Raw genomic sequence first — 10,682 nt, 5'->3', positions numbered from 1 at the left:
TTGATATTGCATGTACGTCAGTATAGATTTATTGATATTTTTAAAGAATATAATATATACACGACTGTAATCCCAAATGGGGTAATCAGAGTAATTGTCAACTACTGACATAATACACTGCATATGCATGGTTATATTTAAATGCAACATGGTGAGCCTACAACCGTGTCTCGGATTAACAATAGAAATGTATATTAAAACCAAACACTATTTACTATATTTAATGTTAATTTAAGAAAATATTTTTTACAATAGTAATAGTGTATTGAATGAGTGTGAAATATTTCAATGCTAATATAGGATTACCTAAGGGAGTATGTGCAAAGCAAATTTTCATTTTTGCACTTAATTTACTTCACAAATTATTTTGGTGCCATTTTCCGTATATGCAGTACATGGTGAAAAGTTGGCAATAATGAGTGGGGGAGATAAATTCTAAAGTCAAAATGTAAAGGAAGATCTGAAAAGTATATACTTTATTATCACCAGTTTGTAATAGAACGCGTATAAACAGTCCTCTTTATCACTGTTTCAAACATTGTCCGTTACTTTCCCGATCGATTAACTGACAAATTACCATAAAGAACAATCCTACTTGTACATAAAATGAACATATTAAACATGTTTCTGTATATCGTAAACAAATCTTAAATCAGTACTTTTAATATTTTACAGTATTGAAATTTACTCACTAAATATATAGCATATATTTATATAATATATTATTAATACCTGACCATACTATAAGAGGCTTTTAATCTAATAATTGGTATTTCAAAAGTAATATTGTCGTGTGTGTATGCAAAATTATTTCATATTAAATTTATGTTCAATGTACATAAGTATATACCAAATTATATAAAGTATATGACTTATACAAAATGACATGATTTCTTTGTTTTTAAACCACCGACTTTAATCACTAAAAAACATTTCATCAGAATATAACTGAACAAAACTGAATTAATATTAATATAGGTTAATATTATTATAGGTTCAGATTGACAAAATGAGAACCTGCTCCCTTTTGAAATGTTATCAATAATTATAGAATTTGCGTAAATAACAATAATTCCACAATATTATATATGTTAATCACAATATTTGAAGAATATTGAAAATTACCTTAATTATATATCAAATACCCCAGATTACTGCAGTATTCTTTCAGTGCCATATAAGTGGAAAATACTTTCCAACAAATGTATATTAATGCATCATGATTATATAATATAAATATTTAAAATAGAGTGAGAAGTCTAGAGATTAAATTAAGTAATGATAAGAAATTGAAAACAGACTAACATAAATAATAAATTGTATTTAAGATGGAGGTATTTATTATTTTTATGTGTTAACATATTTCAATGATTTTAACTACGAAAACTAAATACAGCTGTACAATTTTGTCGAGCTTTTCATAGAAAAACAATTACTAAATAATTCAATGGAACAATAAAAAAAAATCCGTTCATTATTTCCTAAAACAAGTTAAATCCATTTATAAAATTATATCTTTAGTGGCTTGTTTCTTATACTAAATTACATGACCTAGACACAGTAACCTTATAATTCATCTCTGAGGAGGGTGTACCGATTCTTGGATGGTGCTAGTTTCTTGAAAGTGGACTCTGGTGGAGTGGTTACTTTCACGTCTGAATCCAATAGAGCTTGGTCTGGGTCCGGGCCGTAGTGGAATTCTCTGTAATGAAATAATTAACAATTTAGTACAGCACCAATTTTGTATTACATAACATAACATTGATATACAGTGGACCCGCGGTAATCCGGCCCCTCTCTTATCCGGCCCCCCTTGTAATCCGACATGGTTTATTATTTATTATTTAATATTTCTTTGACTCCAGTAAAAACATAATTTTCTAACTTTGGTTTGTTAATGTTTTATATGTTTAAAAAAAAATCTGACTAATAACCCATAAGGAAACTTCATTTACCCATAGGTAAGGTAAAACTAGAATACATTAAGAAACGTTATGACGATGACGTGCCGATAAAACCATAAAATGAGGGCTTAGTCATAACAATGATTGTAGAACGGTCGATTATTTCCAGTAAATCAATTTAAAATCAATAACAAACGTGATAAATAATTCTACTACTATTACTACACTTGACTGAACATTAAATAATTGCGCATCAGTCTGTTCGCAATAATCGCAAAAACTACTAAGCAGGGTTTTCATCTTTCATCGTATTTTATTGAAATACTCAAGCAAAGCAGCGACGAATCGCTAGTGCCAATAAAAAATAGTAGAAAAGTCCGCTTTTCTACTAAATCTATGGCCATTCCATAAACCAATAGCATTATATCTACTCAATTTCGTCAGACAAATAAGTACTTTACGAAAAGAGGCTATTTTAAATTAGACGACCCAAGTCCGCATTATGAAACATATGACCATGAAAGATGGGGGAGAATATCAAAATAGAAGAAATAGTCTGACACACAGCCTTATCCAAAAAAGATGCAAGGTTCTCCTAAAAACATAAGGAAACAACTACATAATAATGTCAAATGACAATACAATATGAAATCTATTAATACATGGCCATATTTATATTATGAAAGATATCAATTAAATATAACGTAACTTGAATGCAAGCATAACTTAAAGTGGTACTCCGATAACATTAAACTCCACACACAATAGAATTAGTAAAAGGTATTACATTAAAACAACATGTTTGGCATGATAAACTTATCAGTAGGTACAACACAAAGCCGCAATATACGAAACAAACACGTGCTACTAAATAGTACTTTATGTACAAGAAAGACAACGACAGGTGCATTATAAGCCAGCTGTGTAGATATGATGTAAGAACAAATAATAAAAGTTAAGTTATCAATTTCAGCTTTTACAAAACACTTTTTTTAAATTTAATCTTGTTTTACCACTATCGTGTTTCAGTTTTCATGCGGTTTTTTTTGTATTTCTAAATTTTCATTTTAATTTTCGTTCATATTGCAAGATTTTAATTAACAACTGTAACATTCATAAGTTTGGATTAACTATGTATAAACATATGACATAATTTCTTGGTTAATTATTTAGATAAGTAATTTTTTACAACCATTGTAACATGTATGTCAAAATCTCATTGTAAAGTGTTACCACATTTTCATGTTCTAAGATAAAATATATCATTTTAACGGTCCTTTTACATTCTACTTAAATTAGTATACATAAATAACTTATGTTTTAGCTTCACAAGTTCTTACTGCTGCTTTCTGATATTATTAAAGATACAACTGTTTTCCTCTAAATTACAATATAATTGTTTAACCGTTGGTAAAACCAATATTCTTGAGATCTAGTCTTCCAAAACCTCAGTTTAATACTATAAACATTTTGTAAGTATATAAATCAATATAAACTGTGTACTAACCTATGCAGTTTTCCTGAATATAAATCCTGTAGGAATTGATACAACCTTCCAGGTTTCTCCATATCTTTGTAGCTTGGGAAGAGGTACATGTGACGGAATGAATCAATAGCAATAAGAGGCAAATCCGAAATTGACTTGCCAAGATGATGAAGTGGATGTTCAAACCTAACTCCATCAGCAGTCAAAAAGTTCACATTCTCTGAAATAACAAAAAAAAACCATATTAAAATCTTAAATAAATAATAAATAACAAAAGTTATATTCATTTATAAATAAATACAATTATTATTCTTTACTTCTCATTAGAGCTCATACTATGATTACTAAGTTCATAGTATACATAACATGTAGTAACTAATGCAAACAGCCATACTCATAAAACAGACATCATGTACTGAAAAAATGCAGTTAAAATGCAACTCTTCTTTTGATTGTAAATAGTGTTGAATGCTACTATTTTAGTTGAGTTCATATTGTATGTTTTACTTTCATGAATTTAATCAAATTAGCAGTGATATCATCAAATACAAAAACAATATATAATACATATAAATAAAATTGGAGTGTCTGTTTGTAATATTGAGATAACCGTTTTTCACAACATGCATATGAATATAAATACGGTACATACACCAAAATAACATTTTTTACAATTTTTCACTATCTGTCTGTTTGTTCCGGCTAATCTCAGAAATGATTGGACCTATTTTGGCGGGACTTTTTTTGGCAGGCAGCTGATGTAATAAGGAGTAACTTAGGCAACTTTTATTTTTAAAAAATCTTTTATGTTAGAAAAATAAAGTTAAATTACACGCGCACGAAGTCGCGGGAACAGCTAGTATAATGTAAATAATAAACATAAATGATTAGGTAAATTAGTATACCTATTTGACAAAATTGATTATGATTTTAAGAATAAATGTGGCATTAAAAAAATATTAATATTAATTTAAAAAAATTATTTGTAATGTTATTTGAGTGTAAATAAAAATAATAATAAAATCCTAGACAATATACATAGAGCCACTACTCTCAAGCTAAGCAGAGGTTGTGTTATGAGTAGAAGCCTACTAATATAATTTAAAAAAATGTGAGAGTTCAAATCTGCAAACACTGAAAGTAATGTAGTGAATGATTAAAACTTTTAGATCAATAAATTTGGCATTGGTATAATAAGTTCAGAATATAATTAAGAATTGATACTTACGCTTTTCACCAACCAAATCTCTAGTAATTAATTCTTTGTATTTCTTCACGCTTTCTGTGTCTGTCGGATGGTGGAACAGAATAAGGAAGGGTAGACCTTCTTCAGTTAATTCTTCAGCATTTTCAAATGTTATTTCACGAACCAGGGGTATGCACTTTTCTTGAACCCAGGCATATAACTCATCAAAATTAGTCAATGATCCCCTGAAGGTTTCATCAGGTTCTGTAGAGGTTCTTTTGTCGGTCCTAAATACTACCACTGGTTGACCTAAAAGTTTATTATTATGGTAAAAGGGTATTATTTCAATTGGTTCTGGTGTTCTGTACTATACTACTCTGTATTTAGGTATAAAAAGGAGTAATAACACATTATTATAGTATGTAGTATTCTTATTCCCACATCAAAACGACCTATAAAACAAATTGTGGGACTTAAACTTTTTTGTTCTACATTTCATTTTTTATCTATTGATCTACATAATCAAGTTTTTTTTAACTAATATATGTGCCAATTGTTATTAATTACAAAAATTCACAGATAATAGATATCAAAAACAGATTATACATAAATAATATATGATCAATAAATAAAATATATTGATTCGAATATTTTTATGATTATCTTACATTATTATTATGATAACAAGTAGACATTTTATTATCATAGCTTTATATTTTTTAACCTGCTATGAGTGTGTGCCAGGACACTATGATCCATGAATAAGAAAAACTAAAACAGAAGGGAAGTCAATTTTGAATTCTACACTAGAAGCATTCAAGATCAAATGAAAGAAGTCATAAGGTGTGTACACATATGTATAACATAAGAGTAGAAAAATTTGTTCCTTATTATTGTTACAACATGGTACTCAGGGTACTAAAAAGAACCCCTTTGATTTCAACTAGAAACAAAAAAAATATGCAGATTGGGGGCTGCATAACTTACACTATTAATATTAAATTAAATTGGGAACTTATCTTTTACATAGTCAATCAAAAAGTGATCTGCTTTTTACACATGAGTAAACATTTACAGCTATATTATCACACTTTAAATGTAATATTATTCAATTACCTGGAGGATGCATTTGTTGTGAGGCATCTCCAAAACCTGCATGAAATTGACACTCATCTTTTAGACTCGCTGCTACCTTTCTCAAGGTTTCATACTCAAGTTGATCTCTTCTGTCCATATAGCCAATAATATGTCTCTTGTCCTCACTCAAGTCATGCAGTTCTTTAAGAGATCCAAAGTTTTTAACGGGATCTGTCAGTTGCTTTTTGATGAATTCAGAAAATGCTTCTACCGAGCGCTGACCTGTAAAAATAGTTACATTTAATGTGAATACAAAAGTGAGACTTTTTTAAAAATTTCATATACATATTTTACAGTTACCGTTACAACAAATCCATACATTACATCTGTTTGTAGCCTTTTCATGACAAAACAGCTAAATAGAATTAAATGAAATTTGATATGAAGAGAGACTTTAGTACAATGATGACCATAGGCTATCTTTAATCTCAAGAAGAATCAAATAAATAAAAGGAAGGTGTGAAATACTGGATGGTTATGAGAATAAGTAAAGTTATGGGAAAATTTTGTCAAAATTACAAATATCTATAATTTCAGTTAGTTGGCCATAATGTCACACAACACAGCCAATAATGTCCCATGAATTACTCTTTAATGAAAATTAAAAGTGAAAATATTCACAGTAAAGTGGTGTATATTTCAATAATTTTAAAGTTTATATTTCTCTCACCTCTGTATTCTTTTTTTGCAGGTATGCCATTACGAAAGAGTTTTAATGTAGGATATTTAGTTATATGAAATCTAGTAGCTATAGCCCCTTCTTTGTCACAATCCACTTTTCCCATAACAACTTTACCAGCATCATAGCCAGCTTTTGTCACCTCATCAGCAGAATCATCAAATATTGGCATCAACATATTACTGAATCTACACCACTCTGCATAAAAGTTGATGAATACTATCTCATTGGAAGCTGAAAATAATATGAAGTAAGTCAAATGCTGTGTGTACCATTGAACATTTGTTTGGAATCTTAAATTTAACAATGTTGTACATGTGACATTTAAAAAATATATAATAACTTATACACAGATAGATATATATACATAATATCATAACATACAGATTGGATTTTTTATAAACTATGTACTAAATAGTGCAAAGATTGCAAGCCAAACATCTCAACTTTAAAGTTCATTAACTTTGGCAATGTAAATTTTCTGCTTTTAATGTGATAAACAGAAATCTAATGATAAATAAAATGTGAAATAATTGGAACTATAGAGATGGAAAAGAAATATATAGTGTATATAATTGCCAAAATTGCCGGTTCTATACAACTACCATGGCACTCACCTAAGACCATATCTAAATTATTCTGTGTAATTGATACTGCACCGCTATCGGTTGGGTTGTAAAAACTATGGCAGAGCTGAAACATAACAATTGTAAAATCATTAGTACAGCTATTAAATGGACAAAAGCGTTGAATATAGCATAAAATCAAACAATCATTTCACTCAATACGATTAAGTTACAATATCATTTAAATTACCAAGACTAATGCACATGCTCCGAATCTGAAATTAAATAAACTGTCCCAATTCATGATTAAACAAGCGAATTGCTTTTATTAAATCTTGAAAGAAGAAAACAGTGTTTGTTAATAAAGAATATTCATAAAACAGTTAAAGCCTAATATGATAAAATTTGCCTGTTGGCACTGAATTGAAATAGTTTTTATTCATTCTCTCTATGATCTGTGTAATATATCAGTCTCTCAGTCACAAAACTCAACCCATAGAGTGCCACAATTGACATATACAGTGACAGCCAGTGGACTGACATTAAAAAATTGCCTTGGTTGACAAACCGTAATATTGGCGCAGTGATTACTTACTATATACGGATTTTGTTAATTGGCACGGTACACTCGGGGAAAACTTACGTGGCAATTATTCCTATCATTTGTAGATGCCGTTTTCTACATAACAATTCTCACAGATTTTTTATATACCTTTATTTATTTTATACTCGGCCTAAAAGGCTTTAACCTTTTACCTAACCACGGAGGTTGATGCCCGAAATCGACGCTGGTCCAGAGGTTCGCGTCGAAGTCCCAACCTCCCTAGGGGACTGCGGATGACCAGTTAAAAATAATATCGTTTATTATTGTCAAATCCGTTCCCGCAACTTCGTCCGCGTGGAATTTAACTTTATTTTAGCCTAAATTACTCCTTATTACATCACCTACCTGCCAAAAAAGGTCCCGACAAAATCGGTCCAGCCATTTCAAAGATTAGCCGGAACAAACATTTTAAAAAATGTTATTTTGGTGTATGTACCGTATTTATATTCATATCGTAAGAAACGGTTATTTCAATATTACAAACAGACATTCCAATTTTATTTATATGTATAGGTTGTGCCACAATCCAAAATTAATAATAATTACAGATTTATATCAGTTACACTCAATTAATATGCGAGTGTTCAATTACCACGCATTAACAGTAATTTAAATTCAAATTCATACAAATTTTTACTACATGCATATGAATATAAAGCCGCTGTCTGTCCCTATATATGCTCAAATCTTTAAAACTACGCAAAGGTTTTTTTAAATAGATAGTGATTCTAGAGGTACATTAACATAATAATATATAATACATGTGCACCCAAGCGAAGCCGGGGTGAGTAGTTAGTTAATAAATATAGTAGAAAATGTTGGTATAATGTCATATTTGATAAAATCACAGATAATATGATATTTACATAATAAAACTAATTTATTTGAAAGAAAAAATGGTTTTTATATTAATATATATATAGTAAAAAATACTATATGTAAGAAAACTAACTACAGTACATAGCATGAGTTAGGAAGGAATAATTTTCTAGTGTATACATAAACCTTTTAGTCTTCAGTTTCATTTATTGTCACATATAAATTTACAAAAAAGATAAAGTTATTTCTTTAGATACTATTTAGATATACATTACATGGTTTATAAAGTTGTAGGAGTAAGTTATAGAATACATGCAAATAACAAGTCTGAATCTACAATTAATATGTATATAAAGTATAGTCTCTGCTTATAGTATTAAATAATACAATTACTGAATTTATTATTTTACCTTTACAATAAATTTTAGGTAAAGAGGTAGAATTAGAACCTTGCATGGTAAATAGGCAAGGCAGCAATAGATTTCAGACAGACTACTAGGCAACTCAAAGTTATCAAATATAATAAATACCTTTCATCTATTTAAATTTATTGTTTTCCTTAATAAATATATTCACTTATAAGTATATAAGGCATTTCATGATATAGACATTACAAGTAAAAAAAAAATTGGACGGAATAAAATTTCATTACAATTACCTACATTAGGTTACTCCCGATAATACTTATAGTGCAAAACTAAGTATATAAGGCATTATCTTATATAGACATCACAAAGTTACAAAAAAATAATTGGACAGAATAAGATTTCTTACAATTACCTACATTAGGTTACTCCAGATCATACTTTTAGTGTAAAACTAAGTATATAAGGCATTTTATGATATAAACATAACAAGTTACAAAAATAAATTGGATGGAATAAAATTTCTTAAAATTACCTTGCTACAATTAATTATATTAGGTTCATCCAGATAATAGTTTTATTGTAAAACTATTATCTGTTAACTATGTGTGCTTAATGTCTTAAAATAAAATTGATAGTAGTGCTATTCCAGAAATTCCAATCAATATTGGTTTAGTTGATGTGCTGGCACTCTGAAATAAAAAAGTGATAAAATTTTAGTTTTGTATACAGTAAAAATAGAATATTATATAATAATATACTGTGTTTAGGACAGCAGTTATTGTTAGTCTTGCACATAATTGTTTGTGGTTGGGGTCACTCAATTTAGTTTACAACTCTCTTAAGAACTAGTTCCCTTTAGTTGGTTTGCTCCCAATGTGAAACTGACAAAGTAGGCTGGTCAACCTCTAGGCCTATAAATATCTTTTTTCCTGCCAATATGTGTATTTGTTTTTTTTAGCAAGCAAGACTTGTGTTTCTAAACTAAAGAGTTAAAAGAGTTAAAAGAACTGAGAAATACTTTGTATAGTATGTTTTTGTAAGTGCTCTTCTGGCACCTGAGAACTAGTTCCTTTGTGAAATACACAAGCCTAGTTGAAGGTATTTAATTCTTAAGATACTTTGTAATAAACTAGGTGTGAAGATAGATTAATATTATTATGCAGGTACATATGTTAGGTACACTAAAATACCAACAAACAATTTTTTAGAGACAATAAATGAAAAAATTAGCTGTAGGCTACACATAATTTTATCATTTATTGTCTCAGTAGTACACTATTGTCCATGTTTACATGTAAAATACTTACAATAATATAATAGTTACAACGATCACCTTGACAGCAATCTGAACACACCCAATCTTGGTACCAGATGTGCGTACACAGTGGCATATAATGATGTCTGGTAGTTGCACATTCAGTTTTGTTAGAACATCTCTTGGATACATAGTACTGTTTCTTAGCGCCTTGAGACCAGTAAGGTGTACTGCCCCATTTAATTTCAGTCAAACAAACATCTTGATTATATTCACATGTCTTTATAGTTTTTACACATTTCTCAACATTGTCCTCTTGGTTTTCACAAACATAACATTCTAGGCTGGACACTGTGACAAAAAAAACAGAATGCTATGATTCGTTTTAAAAATTAAAGAAATTACTCTACCAAAAACAGTTACATACCTCTTGTGAATGTTATAATAAAAGTCAGTAGAGTTACAGCAATAATTATACAGTAATTGGTCATGATTATTTCAGTTTATATATAAAAACTATATTAATACGGTTTTAATTTATTATCTGAAATTCCATTTCGCTTCCTGAGATTCAAACGTTTCACTAATGTTAAATTAATTAAGTTTTTGAATCAATAAATCTCGGGCTCTTTTTCTCATATAAAGCTATTTTGCTTAAGAGTAAGAATAATAAATTAA

At 29.1% G+C, this 10,682-nt stretch overlaps 2 protein-coding genes across 2 annotated transcripts; both read right to left on the bottom strand.

Moving 5' to 3' along the window:
- Positions 1-804: 804 nt before the first annotated feature.
- LOC131848479 (endoplasmic reticulum resident protein 44) lies at positions 805-7,401 on the bottom strand. The gene is made up of 7 exons (XM_059198358.1): positions 7,209-7,401; positions 7,010-7,085; positions 6,384-6,626; positions 5,693-5,935; positions 4,619-4,885; positions 3,412-3,610; positions 805-1,702 (listed from the first exon to the last, which is right to left on the bottom strand). The coding sequence occupies exons 1-7, from the start codon at positions 7,260-7,262 to the stop codon at positions 1,567-1,569; spliced, it is 1,218 nt and encodes a 405-aa protein (XP_059054341.1). The 5' UTR covers positions 7,263-7,401; the 3' UTR covers positions 805-1,566.
- A 1,565-nt stretch (positions 7,402-8,966) lies between these two features.
- On the bottom strand, positions 8,967-10,647 carry LOC131848515 (uncharacterized). The gene is made up of 3 exons (XM_059198406.1): positions 10,432-10,647; positions 10,057-10,355; positions 8,967-9,438 (listed from the first exon to the last, which is right to left on the bottom strand). Exons 1-3 carry the CDS (start codon positions 10,493-10,495, stop codon positions 9,367-9,369), a joined length of 435 nt encoding a protein of 144 aa, XP_059054389.1. The 5' UTR covers positions 10,496-10,647; the 3' UTR covers positions 8,967-9,366.
- Between the last annotated feature and the right edge of the window lie 35 nt (positions 10,648-10,682).

This window comes from Achroia grisella, unplaced genomic scaffold (genome assembly GCF_030625045.1).
Source record: "Achroia grisella isolate CSIRO2021 unplaced genomic scaffold, CSIRO_AGI_Agris_v1 utg558, whole genome shotgun sequence".
NCBI lineage: Eukaryota > Metazoa > Arthropoda > Insecta > Lepidoptera > Pyralidae > Achroia > Achroia grisella.
Note: the sequence above shows the minus strand (reverse complement) of the source record. Positions and strands in the feature narration are given on the sequence as shown.

Excerpts from the sequence above, each read along its gene's own strand:
- LOC131848479 (XM_059198358.1), bottom strand. The coding sequence starts at position 7,262 with ATGAATTGGGACAGTTTATTTAATTTCAGATTCGGAGCATGTGCATTA. Across the intron at positions 6,627-7,009 it reads TAATTTAGATATGGTCTTAG|CTTCCAATGAGATAGTATTC; the intron begins GTGAGTGCCATG and ends TATTATTTTCAG. Across the intron at positions 4,886-5,692 it reads ACAACAAATGCATCCTCCAG|GTCAACCAGTGGTAGTATTT; the intron begins GTAATTGAATAA and ends ATAAACTTTTAG.
- LOC131848515 (XM_059198406.1), bottom strand. The coding sequence starts at position 10,495 with ATGACCAATTACTGTATAATTATTGCTGTAACTCTACTGACTTTTATT. Across the intron at positions 10,356-10,431 it reads TATTATAACATTCACAAGAG|TGTCCAGCCTAGAATGTTAT; the intron begins GTATGTAACTGT and ends TTTTTGTCACAG. Across the intron at positions 9,439-10,056 it reads GTTGTAACTATTATATTATT|AGTGCCAGCACATCAACTAA; the intron begins GTAAGTATTTTA and ends TTTTTATTTCAG.